At 32.2% G+C, this 15,116-nt stretch overlaps 1 protein-coding gene across 3 annotated transcripts in view; it reads right to left on the reverse strand.

Annotated features, from left to right (window-relative positions):
- The window catches only part of Map4k3 (mitogen-activated protein kinase kinase kinase kinase 3), a 186,872-nt gene that overhangs the window by 49,783 nt on the left and 121,973 nt on the right, over window positions 1-15,116 (reverse strand). For 2 of the 3 annotated variants that reach the window (XM_026410129.2, XM_077791693.1), the window contains 3 exons: window positions 13,133-13,191; window positions 11,749-11,811; window positions 4,077-4,135 (listed from right to left, as the gene is read on the reverse strand). In XM_026410129.2, the coding sequence (XP_026265914.1) occupies window positions 4,077-4,135; window positions 11,749-11,811; window positions 13,133-13,191 (181 nt within the window). The remainder of the gene's footprint in view (window positions 1-4,076; window positions 4,136-11,748; window positions 11,812-13,132; window positions 13,192-15,116) is intronic. The other variant, XM_026410130.2, reaches the window with a different exon arrangement.

A 15,116-nucleotide genomic window follows, 5' to 3' on the forward strand; every position in this document is an offset into this window, starting at 1 on the left:
AATATAAGTTTTAAAAAACAACAGTTATGAATCTAGAATGGAAAATAACATAGAAAAACTAATTGTAAATTCTATTTTGTAGACAAAAAAATTGATGAACCACAGTCAATATCATGTCTATAAAGCTCTCCCAGGGCCAGCTCTAGGATGGCGAGAGCTTCTGGCTAGAAGCAGTAGAGCAAAATGAGGACAGGTTTTAAACCAAGATCTCCTGAATCTAACCCTGCCCCACCTTTGAGGGCCATGTGGCCTTGGATGCATCACTTTGATTACCTCATGCTTCTGTTTCCTAATACTTTAAATGGGAATTACAATAGTACTTACATCCAAGTATTTGAAGCTAAAATGAATTAATATAGGTAAAAGCTTAAACTTAAAAGAGCCATTTAGGACACAGTAAGTACTTCATTAGTGTTTTATTATTTTTGACTAAGCAACATTTTTTGAACTAAGTCCAGGGATCATGAAGGTCTCAGTCTCCTGAAGGGGTACTACAAAGTTAAAACTATTTTTATAATACACACTACCTTTCCTACTCTTAACTTCCCATGAAGTCAAAGATGTATCACGAGAATTAAGCTGTCTTCTATTAAGTCAATGTGGAGATTTGCAAAAAATATAAAACAATGCCACTTTTCCTAATATTACTTTTTTTTCAGAAAAAGTAGCTATTTTTCATTAAAAATGTTAATAATGGGCTTCAACAAAAAGTTTTCTGTATTATACTGACATACATAAAATCCCTTATTGCAATAATTCACTGTAGGTTTCATGTGAGAGCTATCAGTGGAGCTATAAAGGTGGCACTGGAAAGAGGTAGCATTTGAAATGGTTTTTTAGGATGAGAAATTTTTTAAAACATAAAAAATATTTATGTTATTTAGGATGATATATTACTTTAAAATAAATTAATAAGTATCTTGAAAATTCTTTAGTTTAATTTGCAGTACCATAAATACTGACATTCATAATCCATATAAACAAAAGCAATTTGAAGTTCTCAATAATTTTTTGAGAATAATAGAATTCTGAGTCCAAAGATTTGAGAAGGCTGCTTTAAACTATTTTACCAAATTAAACACTATGTCTCTGAGCTGTAGAGTGGGCTTGTCTAGCATTTTAGAAAATGTGAAAAGTATTTTTCTTAAACAGATTTTTTTGAGGTATTTCTTTCTCCAGCAGAGAATATTAAGATTTTAAAATAATCACAAACAGAACTTACTGTCCTTTCACTTTCAGTTACCATATATAATTAAATTTCTATGACACCCTAATCTTTAAAGAGAAACTTAAAAAAGAAAGGCTGAGTAAAAGGACTTGGAAAGGCAGCTTAGCCATGGCCCACGACTCATGTTTAGTTTTTATTCACTTATTTTTAAATATCTTACTATATGTTAAGATATTTTGTTAATAAAGTTATAGAATTCATATACTGGAGAAAAATGTGATACTGATTTATTCACCAAGATTGAGTGCTACACAATATGTTACTTATTCACTGGTCCACTTGAATTCTTCTATTATGGAACTTTTATGAAGTGAAAAAAATAATAATAATAAAATTGAATTACTAAGTCATTCTAATTTCTGATGTAAATTTTGATGAAAAGTTAAAAACGGAACAATATACAGATTTAGTTCACACAGGAGAGGTGTAAAACCATCAAACTGTATAACAGATTTAACTAGCTAAGGAATTTATGCTATAGGTTACTAAATTCTTTGAAAATCGCCTAATTGCTTCCAATGTATATGTAAATTTCTGATTACATTTTAAAACAAGAAACTCCTGATTTCTCTAAAATTGAAGAGTTTTATACACTTATTATTCACTTCCTTATATAATCAATAAGTATTATAAATAATGACAGCTAGTAAGTGCTTACTAAACCCTAAATGTGCCAAGTACTTTACAATGATTGTGCCACTTCACCCTCAGCACTTTATGAGGCAGGTACTATTATAATTCCCATTTTGCAAGAGATAGTGAAAGTAAATTTCTCAAAGTCCAGTGGTTTACAGGAAAAGCTAATTCTGACTTGGGGCTCAGCATTTACTACTACTATACTTAACTGGACCAGGAATTATATAATTCAATTTATTCTTTTCACTCTTACTTATTAAAAGAGACATATCTTTTGTACTTTTGCTCTACATTAAAAACAAAATCAGAAATAAGTGTTTTTTAAAAGAATAATAATTTGTTGATTTTAATTAAATAGACAAGTTGACCCCAGTGAATCAGAATTCAAAAAAAGTGGCAGTAACCCAGTGTTAATTCCTTCTGTTAAAAGGAAACCTCTCTCTGTAACAATTCTAATCAGTTAGTTTCCACATGATTTAAAATAGGTAAAAACCCATCAATGGAAATCTGTCTGCCTGATCACCTATGGAGAATGCAGGAAATCTTGTGAATTTTAAAACACTGCCTAATCACAAGAATAAAGCAGACATATAAATACAGTAAGAGAAGTGCTACATCCATGCTCATGTCACATGTATGTATATACCTATACATGAAACACAGCCAAAGGTCAGACTTTTGGCCAACCTACCTTGCCAATGATTCGTTATATAGAATACAGTTCCTTAAGCAGGGATCCAATTAATCAAAAAATGAAGGTTGGGCAAATTATTAACATTTTACCTAGCCAAAGTAACTATATACTATGAATATGACTAACAATAAAAAATTAGGCAATGGGAATTAAGGAATTCAGAAAAGCATTTAGTGATGGGGCATATTATTTTGTATTTTTCAAGTACATAATTTAAAAATATCTTTTAAATAACCAAAAAATGTTAAATAAAATATTGTTTCCAAATTATTCAGTTTCTTAAGATACACCAAAATTTGCTAGTAAGTCCTCAAAAATTAATGGTCTCAAATTTAGAAAAGATAATTTAAAATACATAAAATATTTTGTTTATTGACTCATAATGAGATAAACTATTCTTTGTTGACTAAATGGGAAATAGTTACTATTTGGGAAAACTTAATTTTCTACCAAGGAAATTTTATAGCTATTTTACATCTTAAGAAACATAAAGGCTAAAAATAACAGAAGCTTAATAACATTATCAAGGCTAATAATACTTCTACATAAACCCCTCCTATTTAACTGAAGATTAGTTGAATCAAAATCAATACATTTCTCTAGGTTGTCATTCAAAGTCTTTGGGAAAAGATAGTATTATTTAAGTAAAAAGTTAAATGTTTAGTTTATTAAAAAAAACCCCATGATTATTTTAAACTAAGCTATTTGTTATTAGTCATTATTTCTCAACTGCTTAACTTAAAATGTGGAAACATATGTCTCAATTCATCGATATAACTGAAATTATACTTTGAATTCCTAAGCTGTTTTGATTACTATAATAAATATCTGCATTAATGAAAGACTTCCATTATAAATTAGTTTTATAATGATAATTAACCATGTATTCAGGAAATGAGAAGGGGAAGGGCAGAGGACAGACTGCCATCTGTTAACTGGTATAAACTCAATTTGTAAGCTGCCTCTTTACCATTGTGCACCTTATCACTAAGATGGTGCCTTGTACAGAGTAGGCACTGACTGCTAAATGTATTTCTTGCATGACCTGATAACTTTTAAGACTTCAAGCATATATTTTAAGTACTATCCACTTTTTCAAAGACTCTAACAGCTAAAAAGTTAAAAATATACATTTCTTAGTGTGAATAATTCCAGTGTTTTCAGGGGCCAATACATCTGGAGATATAACAGCAAGTTTTGTGTGGAATAAACAGGTTCATTCTGGAAAGAAATCAATTGCTGAAATACATATTTATCTTCAGTTGGATTATATTTGGTTTTCTCTAACAAGTAGGATAAGCAGAGTAGCTTGATATAAGAAATTTAAGTTCATCCTCTCCACTATAACAATTATTAACTAAAAGTGACAAGCAGGAAAGCACTGGAAAAAAGTTAAGGGCAAATTATAAAATATATCCACAAGCCCAACATAATTTATTGCCTTTAATATTAAAGTATAATATTAAAGGCAATTGAATTATTTGAAATTTAAATTAATTTTTCAAGAACTTTACTTACTTGTTTCCACCTAAAAAGTAACTACCTTGGTGTCCGTGTCCATATTCTAATTGTAGATCCTAATAGTGCAAAATAAAATACATAGCATCAGAGTATTATATTACATATCATGACACACTGTTATATATAATTTTAAAAAGAGAAGCCCCAGACCCTAAATAAATCTGTATTGCTATATGTTCTTAAAAAAAAAAAGTACGGTAGGACTTCGAACAATAAGAGATGTGCTTGTTGTCCTGATTTTAATTATTTGAGTATTTTTCTGGGATTTTTTCTGAATGATATATGCAAGTTTCATTTATGGCTATTGCTACTGTTAAAAACATTTAAAAATTAGGTCTTTAGAAAGAAAAAAGCTGAAATGAAGTATTTATTCTCAAGTTATAATGAAGCAAAAATCAACAGAAAATAAGCAACAAAATCTTGGTTTGGTTTTGTATACAGCACCTGAAATAATTATGTATATATACACATTCACATATTTCTATTGATGCTTTGGCTGGTAATTAATTTTTTAAAAGATATAAAACTGGGTGTTATTTTTAAAGTAAATCATTTATGCAAAGTAGCACAAGATTTAAACTGTACTGAAGGACTTTTAAAGACTATTTTAAACAGTAAAACAGCAAAATTTCAAGTGGATATTAAGGAAATTGCTTGACTATTTAAACATTTTCACTGAACTTCACTGAATGCCATGGGCTATAGAGTGTTAAGAATTAAAATAAAAAGGAATGCACAATGCTCCTGCTTTCCTCAAACAACTTCTAGAGAAAAAGAAACATGCTTTCCACCAACCATGGAAAGAATGAGGTAAAGTTACCTTTTCTCCCCTTTTAAAAAAAGACACTATTTCAAGCACCATTTTAACTATAAAATAGGGGAACTATTTTAACAGTTTAAATATATTTTACTCTCATTAGAATATGCTGGATGTACTTAAAAGTGCTTTTTATTTTACAAAGACATCAGTTGCAGGATTAGGACTTGATGCAAAGCCAACAACCTCAGAGCAACATTCCAAGGCTAGAGTTATCTGCAGTCTTTTCTATTCCTCCATGGCACTTAAAAGAGATCTTTCCTAGCACTTACACTGCCTTGTAATCTATTTACAAGCCTATAAAACAGCAGTCAGGCTACAAACTACTCCAAGAGAAAAGGTCAAATCCTCCTGCCTTCCCTATATCCTGTGGTCTAACACAGTATCTGGCAGACACTGTGTCCTGAATAGATGCTTGTTGAAATGCCAATTGTTTATTTTCCTGCACACAGACAACTTCACTCTTAAGATACACAAATATAATTAGATCACAAAATACTAAGCCTAGGAATATGAGGATTCAAAGCAATACTTTGTATTTAAGAGAAAAGCCCTTTAAAATTTAAGTACTCTAAGACCTGTCAAAAAAATATATGATGAAAATCTAAATCAAAATCTTTTAGACAAGGCTCAAGTTTTGTCTTCTTCAATATTTGTGTTCTCCCATGCATATTAATCAATGTTCTTACCAGTGATAGAAAAGGTAACACACATTATAAACAAAGATTAGTTAACTGTCACATTGATAATGCATGGAATTCTAAAAAGAAGGGACATTTTTCTCTTTAATTTATAATGATATATCTTAATATGATAAAATAACTGGTATCACAAGACTGCCTCTCAAGTATTTTGCCACATAATTAAAATGATCATGACTTTATACAGCAATCTTTAAACTTTGGTATTCAGTAAAGAGAAGTACTAGTCTCTATTAATACACTTCTAAGTTCATTTTCTTCAGGGATAACTTAAGCTCTCTACCAGACCACCAATATCTCTAGCCAATATAATCTCTCAAACCTTTAATCAAATGACAGCTTCCAAAACCACACACTGCACACAGTGGACTTGACTTCTGTATAAACACAGATGTGTTGCAATATCCAGCTCAGCTGTGACAATGAGCAGACAGGTTGATGACAATGGTTAAAAAAATAAAATCAATTGAGATCAGCAGTATACTTGGGAAGGGAAAGAGAAGTATATAAAACAACCAAAGTAATATTTCAATAGAAAACTGAGCATGGACTCATATATACAATAACATTCTGTCCAAGAGAGATGTACACAAATCCAACTTTGATGATTAAACATATCAAGTTTTCAAGTCCTACCAGAAAAAGTTGAAAGGGGCTAGTTCTTTACCAACAATTTCTTCTCCTAAAATCAAGTCATGTTATAGCAACCACGGGGCAAAAACAATGTGCTAGCCATACTATCAAGTAAAGCAGCACACTAAATCCTCTTAGTATGTGTCTAATCTCATTTAATGCAACCATTATTTACCTTACAGCTACTATATGACAGGAATTTGGCCAGTAAATCAGACACAGAAAGTGAGAACAAACAAAAGGAAAGAAATGAAAGTAAAACCAGAGCAGAGTTAGTAGTTATTTACATATCTTTAGGACAGTCTAAGAAAGACTCATCTAAAAGGCTTTTCAAAATGGATTTGAAAGCTATCACATGTTGGAAAAGTACTACCAAAAATATGCTTAGAAAAGCACTCAAAGTAACCCCAGATGATGGTAGTGTTTGTCCATCCTTTTAAGATAAGTAAGAATACATTGGGAGCATGCAAACATTAAAAAAAAAAAAAATCAGTAGCTTTAACTAGGCATCAACTTATTTATGAATGGCACTGCTTAATTACACAGTAATACCAATAATAACAAAACAGAATGAAAACATGCAACAGCCTAGCAGAGATTCAACTTAAAGGCTCAAACAAAAGTTCAAGATGGTTATTGTAGCACAAGTAAAGTAAATTTGGGGTCAGAAAATCCTAATGTCAGTGGTTCACTTTAATGAGTGCAGGAGTATTCCTAAACTTAAGATGGAAATTCTAAGAAACATGGCATGAGAAAGAACTGAAAAAAGAACGAAGGAGATAATGTGGAACATTGGAAAAGGAAACATATGATCAAGAAAATCTTATTGCACTTTTTAAAAAAAGTCCCTTTGGGAGATTGCAAAGTGTATACCTGATGAGAAAACAGCAGGAGTCAATAGAATTGATACAGTTGGCTATAAAAACACAAAAGAAAAAATAATTTAGCAATATATCTTAACCAAGAAAAAAATGAGAACAGGTGAGGAGAATTGTTTTCCTCATCAAACAAACAAAAAAAAAAAAAAAGAGAGAGAGAAAATTATGGCATGAATAAGGTCATTAGTGACACCTTTATAATGTGAGAGATGATTTACAGAAATAAAGAGGGAATGAATTTAGGATAATGCAAAGAAGACAGTTTATTTCTTAAAATGTCAGAAAATCAAGTGGGGTTGGCACATTTACTAGTCATGCAGAAATCTAATAAAAGCAGAGGTCCCCCTCTGGGTCTCAAACAGAATACCTGACTTATACTGCAAATTTGGAAAAATATCAGTAAGTTTATTCTTCAGAGCAATGGTTATTTTATGTTCTTTTATAAAAATTAACAAAGTATTTTATATATAAATAACTTTCGATACACTTCAAAATACAAAGTAAAACTAAGCTTATTAGAGAAAAAATAACATCAACTGTTGCAGATATGTAATACAATCTCTATCTCAAGATAGCACTTCGTAGGTTAAATACCCCCACCCATTTTGGGGGGGCTCTGGGCAAAAGTCTTACTATGTAATTATCACATTACAGTGAGGTATGTTGTTTTTTAACTCAGTCATCTTTCAAAATTTAAAGACTTTTCTTACAAATTATCAATTCTAAATATCAAATTCTTTTCTTCTGGCTTCACATATTTTGATTGCCAATTTTTTTCAGGTTGCTTTTTGGTAGCAAGAAAAATTGAGGAATAATGTTTAACATGCAAACTACAAAATAAAAATACTTGGCATTTAAGACAACTGGAAATCAATAACAATATGGAACTTTCAAGCAGCAAGTTTTTCAAGAGTAAATGTTTCTTCTAGAGCCCAAAAGATTTAGGACCAATCTCTGGTGCCAATTGCCTATTAAGATAAGAGCCAGACATTTTGGGTTCATCATGTTTTTAGTGGCCAGCAACACATATTTATAAGAGTTAAAGTTTCCATGGTTACGCCACACCCATTAGAACAGCTACTATCAAAACCAAAACAAAAGAAAAAAGTAAGAAAATAAAAAGTATTGAGGATGTGCACTGCTGGCGGGGTGGTAAAATAGTATAAACAATATGGCAGTTTCTCAAAAAAATTAAATATAAAATCACCATATTGTCTAGCAATTCTGCTTATAGTTATATATCCAAAAATACAGGAACTCAGGCTGATATTTGTACATCTAGCATTATTCACAGTAGTCAAAGGGAAAAACATCTCAAGTCCACAGTGGAGGAACAGAGGACAAAATGTGGCATTTAAATATAATAGAAAATTATCTAACCTTAAAAAAGAGTCTTGCTACAATATGGCCGATAAAAGATATTATGACATTATGTTAAGTGAAGTCAGTCAGTCACAGGAGGACAAATATTGTACAATTCCACTTATCAAATGTGCCTAGAGTAGTCAAATTCATAGACAGGGAATGGAATGGCAGCTACCAGGGGATGGGGAAGAAGGAATGGGAATTATTGCTTAATGGGTATGGAGTTTCAGTTTGGGAAGATGAAAACATTCTGGTGATAACTGCACAACAATGTGAATGAACTTAATTCTACTGGACTATACTTCTTTTTAAAAAAAAAGGTCAAAATGGTAAATTTTATGCTATGCATATTTTAACATCATAAGGAAAAAAAAACCCCAATGAGATATTTATGTTGATTAAATGAGAAAAGCAGGGGAGGGGGCAGACAGACACACCCACATCCTAATTAAAAAAAAAAATACAAGAAATCATGAAAATACTGGATAGAGGCAATATAGCACGGGGTTTAGGTTTGGCTAAGCTCTGCTATTCTTTGCTAAAGAATAAATATCAGTTTCTTTGTACTTTAAACCTTTTCATTTGTTAAATAAGGCTAATAATTCAGTCATATGTGACTTAATGACTGGGATATTTCTAAGAAATGTGTCTCTAGGCAATTTCAGATAATTGTAGTATACTTATACCCACCAAGATGGCTACATCAGGGGGGAAGTGCTGGGGAGTGATACTGACCAATTATGTTCCTATATTATGTGCATGTATGGATATGTAAACAAATTCCAACAATATGTATAGCTATAATGTACCAATAATTAAAAAAAGGTGGAAAGAAAAGATGGCTGTTATCACTAGACGATAATCTCTTGATATTCTCTCCTCTCTGCCCTGTCTACTCTTCCTTGTTGACCAAAACTGTGTTATGAATACATATTTCAAGGGTTTAGGGTGTCTATTTGGCACATAAAATCCTTCAAATAATGTCAACCTTTGCTATTATTAGAAGTGAGCTTTTAAGGTTGATTTTATAAATCCTAGAATTTGATAAATGTTTCTTCCATCCTTCTTTTGCCAGAACTATCCATGAGTCAATTGTTCCTGAGCCCTCTTCTCTAAAAAGACCCCATCGACTGCTCCCCTGAATCATAAGAAACTCCAGACTACAGGGCAGGGAAGGGTTAAAGGGAAACAGTTATCCTAACTTAGTCAAGTTACTAGGCCAGCTCCACATGTGGTCCAGAAGGGAATGTTTTGCAACTCTAAGGTAGGGCCTTTCTGGTTTTGTTGTCTTTTCTGCATGGAGAATATTAATAAATACTAAAGTCAACTTAAACTTGATTCTGTGGTCTTTGATTTCTATAACAAATCAACTAAGTGTCATGCTAGCCTACTTACATCTAATTCTAAAGAAATTTTCAATCCAGGAGTTTCTTGACAGTGTTTTCTTAAGATATTCTATTTTTGACACCTAATTCTCAGTCCTCATACTTCACTACCTGTGAGGCCATGTGACACATCCCTCCCTCTTTTGAGACAGTGCATCTACTGACTTTACGAGCTTTGTCCCTCCAATGGAGGCTCTAGCTGACTGCTAAACACTGATATCACCCCTGCGGTAACCAGTTTTCTGCTTTTTCTTCATTTCAAACTATGGGAATGCATGCAATTTTAAGGTTTCACTATTTTTCTTTAATGATTTATAACCACCTCTGAGCTAATTCCATATATCTAGTGCTAGTATAGTTTCTTTTTTTAAAATTTTTTTTTTCTAATCTTTATTTATTTATTTTAGCTTTCACGGACACAACATCTTTGTATGTGGTGCTGAGGATCAAACCCGGGCCGCACGCATGCCAGGCGAGCGTGTTACCGCTTGAGCCACATTCCCCAGCCCAGTATAGTTTCTTAATTTCAACTATTTACTGAACATTTCTTTAAAATGTGGCTGTGCCAATGACTGTTTCCACATTAATCCCCATGAAACACAGGGGGTATGTGTCCATTCCCTTCCTGAAGAATCACTATGACGCCTGCATAATACTGACATCAGTGTTAGTACCTCCCAGAAGCCAGATCTGCCACATTAGCCCCAAAGCACTTTTCCTTCTCTGATACCCATAGTATCTATTATGTCAGTTTGCCCTCATCAACATCTGTCACCTGCTAAAATGTTGGCAAGCCATTACTTATTTTGTTGCATGGCTAAGAGTTTATATGTATATATTTTTTCCCAATAAGATAGCAACTTCCTCCCCAAGAGAAATTACATCTAAAATCTCTTTTATGTTCTATAAATGTTGGAGGGTGTAGATTTAAGAACTTATAAAAAGAATCACTTTAGGACTGGGGATATAGCTCACTTGGTAGAGTGCTTGCCTTGCATGCACAAGACACTGGGTTCTAATCCTCAGTACCACATTAAAAAAAAAAAGAATCACTTAAGCCAACCAAAATTGAAAGAGGTGTGTTATTAATGATGGAGAGAAAGATGAGGAAAAAAAATTCCACTTAAAATGCAGAAATGTGGAATTTGGGAATAACTATGGGGACAACTTGAGGTTCTGAATAGTCACAGAAATAGAAAAACTCATAAAAACTGTTAAATGTACTACTTGAATTTAATATTTACCAGGACTAATTTTCCATTTTCCCTTATTTAAAGATAAAATAGAATTAATATTTATAACTTCAGGGATGCTGTATAATCCAAATATTTCTTGAGAAAACTAGATATGGCACAATGCTGCAAAGTTAAAATTTTATCTGAGAATGATTCCTTTATTAACTTAGGGTAAATTAATTTTTAAGATATATTATATGTATAATACATAATATGTAAATATATTATATATTAAATATATGTAACAAATATATATCATATATGACATGATGTATAAAGTTTTATATATATATGAATGTATATATATATACATATATATATGGATTTTTTAGTTCATTAAAACGAGATAATCATTCAAACTGAATATACTTATAGGGCATTGTCATTTCTAAAAAACTTCATATTTGAATAAGAAAATTTATTAATGTTTTTCATAAAAAGGAAAAATATTTTTGGTTATTACTATAACATTACATTCGAATATATATATATTTTATGTAAATTGTTATAGGGAAATTGTTACATTTCTTAATATATGGCAACTTGCTAAATGGCAAGCTTTAGTTTATAACAAAACTAGACAAAATGTTTGATCTTAAAAAGATATCAAGACTAAAACAATGCTGACAAAAAAAAATCAGAAGATGAGAAATACCAGATTAGATCTTGCAGTGTAGTATATTTCTTCTGAACTGTCGAAAAAACCATCACTGTCGGGCTGTTCAGCAGAGACCAAAAAACCCAGGTTATTTACACTTAAACTAAAAGCCACAAATTCACAAAGGGAAACTTTTACAAGTGCAGTAAGTTCCTGCTAACACAATTAAGGCAAATGCAAGGTCAAATTACATTAAGCAGCTTCTAAAAAAGCAACATTGCCACAATTTTGCTTTATAATGCAGTTACTAAATTAGTATAGAATTTAAATACATGCAAGGCCAACTTAAAAGAAACAGAAAATAAACTCAAACTGCCTTAATAAAATACAATTACCATTTATAAACACCATGACTACTCTCTTTTCTTAATCTTCTCCATTCCTCCATATAAACATCAGGCTTTAGTGTTATTAAGATCAGTTGAAGATGTTTTCTTTAACACTCTCTTTCTTCATGTTGGCATAATGAACTCATCAGATAAAGGCTAATGACTCCCTTTTTACCTTTTAGTCAGGTGGGTTAAAATAAGTATCAAATTTCAGAAGAAAGTTCCCATTTCAGTCCTTTAGTATTTATTAACAATTGCTTCCTTCTCATTAAACAGGAAAGGGGAAAACAAGTAAAATATACACTAGTCTGGAGCTCTGGAAAAATAATTTCTCTAGGATCAATTTTGTTTGTAACAAAAAATAGTATAATATATCTAGATAGAAGCATATAAAAAAAACAAAAGAATCATGAGAAGAATATTCATAGAGTTGACAAGTCTCATTCATTTAATTCAACGTAATCTACTATGTATGCTTTATATTTCTGAGTTTTAGTGCTCTACATGAATTTGACTCTATTGTAATGTTCTAGGATAAGGCACTTATCCTAGTACACACATACACACACACACGTCTCTCAAAAACTGGAAAACAATAAAAATGAAAAAATAATAAAGGGTCTGCATTAAAAACATTTAATTAAGAAATGGAAGAACTAGGGGCTGGGGATGTGGCTCAAGTGGTAGCGCGCTCGTCTGGCATGCGTGCGGCCCGGGTTCGATCCTCAGCATCACATACAAACAAAGATGTTGTGTCTGCCAAAAACTAAAAAATAAATATTAAAAAAATTCTCTCTCCTCTCTCTTAAAAAAAAATTAAAAAAAAAAAAAGAAATGGAAAAACTAGTAATTTTTCCTAAAATAATTTTGAAAATACTCAATCTCAGCAACACAGATTTATTTATTCAGAATTTTAGAATTACTTACCATTTTGTTTCCCCAAATGCTTTTGAAAATACTAATAACTAACTTTTTTAGTCAGTACCAATATACCACAAAGTCAAATAAAACATTTATTTTCAGTGTTGATATTCCAAGACTATGCTACGTACAAGTTCATGATGTGGTTCTGTCTCCTTCCTTAAGGGTGGATCAAATTTCACTTGGCCAACTGCAAAAGAAAAAAAGTTAAGCCAGATTCATTTTCTATATCCTTAATGATGTAATAATTTTAAAAACCATTCCATGGCAAAACACATTTAATCTACTATATAATGGTCATAATACAAAGATTTAAATAAAGACTCTCTTATTAGATAAAGCCCAAAAAAGTCTTTTTTTTTCTTTTTTATTTATTTATTTATTTTTATTGGTTGTTCAAAACGTTACAGAGCTCATGATATATCATCTTTCATACTGCTTAAATTAATCTATTAATCTTGGGTCTTTCCATAGTTTAAAAAAAAAGGTAATGATTAGCAAAATTTTATGTATGTACAGTTAGGACCTAATTTGCTATTGTTCTGTGACACAATATAAGAGAGACAATTTTATCTTGATATATAGTTGGGTAGACAAAGTTGACAGAGAAAACAAATAGAAACATGATCCCCAGTGACTTCTGCTGTCCAGCGTTCATTAGTTCGTGTAGTCATTTTCCAGAGGATCAGAGTTGGTGGGTATGACCAAAAGAGGAGACATAAGTAATGGTTCATCACTTCCAGATAAGGTTTCTGTCTTGGGCTCTCTCTATTGGATCACTTACACTGGAGGAAGACCCTGCATGAGTAGCCTGAAGGACAGGACATATGGCAAGGACATGAAGCCTTGGCTAAGTCTTGTGAGCTTGGAAGCAACCTCTAGTCAAGTCAAGCCTTCAGAAGGCTGCAGTTGCAGGTAACATTCTGACAACTTCATGAGAGGCCCTGAGCCGGAACCACTCTAAGCTATCCCTAGATTCCTGACCCTAAGAATTTGTGTGGGACAGTATGTTTTTGCAGTTTAAATAATAAACATGCAGCTAAAGTATAAACCAGCTGGAGTAGACATAATTAACTGTAGTACAGTCACCCTTTTCTTTGCTATTCTAATACCAGAATGTTTCACTACCTTTATCTTTGATTTATATATATTATTATCTGTTTTTATAAGCTGGGTCAAACACTCAAGATCACTGAGATAAAATCAGAGGCACAAATACAAACATTGAAAGGAAGACAAAGAGACAAAGTGCAGGTATACAGGTGGCATAACGAATCCCATTACTATGTACAACTACAATGCACTGATAAAGATATTAAAAAGAGGAAAAGGAGACAGTCACAGTATTCCACAGTTCGACTAGTAAGGGCTTCAGACAGAAACAGCAACTATCAACCAAAGTGAGTGAATTGAGACAATGTTGTAAATGTTAATAGTAAAGGACACAAGATTTGAATATTTAGCAATAGGCATGAATTAAGAAAAGGTTGAGAAACACATTCCTATAATATCCCCATTATATGTGCATGTGTATATGTGTCCTTTCTGGCTCTTCATGGCTCAGATCTCAAATTCTAGCCTATAAAGATGAGCAGGCTCTTCAAGAGTAAGTCCTTCAGACATGTTCACACATGAGCACACACTAAAGATTACAAAATAACTTTTACAAGGTATGAAAACTAACGTATACTTCATCTTGATCAAGGCCTACTGAACAGTTCTCATCTACACTTGTCTTCAAACTGGAAAGTGCAATCTGTAGTGAAGTTACATGAGGACAACCTTGTGCATCTGTCCTGTGAACGTGTCTGCTTCTCTTAGTCATCTGTAATAATCCCTGAGTGTGGGGATGGTGTCTTACTAATAGCCATAACTGTAGTAGCAATGCAGAAATACTGCTGTATTCTGCGGATGGAGAATGCATTCCCAGAAAGGGGAGCCAAGTCCCTTGGAGACTCATTCTTTATGCTTTGCAGTCTTCCAGCTACTGTTTAGATAACTGCTGGTCAATCATCCTAGGACACAATGCTGTTTATGTTCTTAATAATGTCAAAACTTCTACCTATCTGTAATTGTCTATTGGTTCTAATCTATTTTTTCTACCACCTCTCTGAA

This window comes from Urocitellus parryii, chromosome 12 (assembly GCF_045843805.1).
Source record: "Urocitellus parryii isolate mUroPar1 chromosome 12, mUroPar1.hap1, whole genome shotgun sequence".
Taxonomy (NCBI): domain Eukaryota; kingdom Metazoa; phylum Chordata; class Mammalia; order Rodentia; family Sciuridae; genus Urocitellus; species Urocitellus parryii.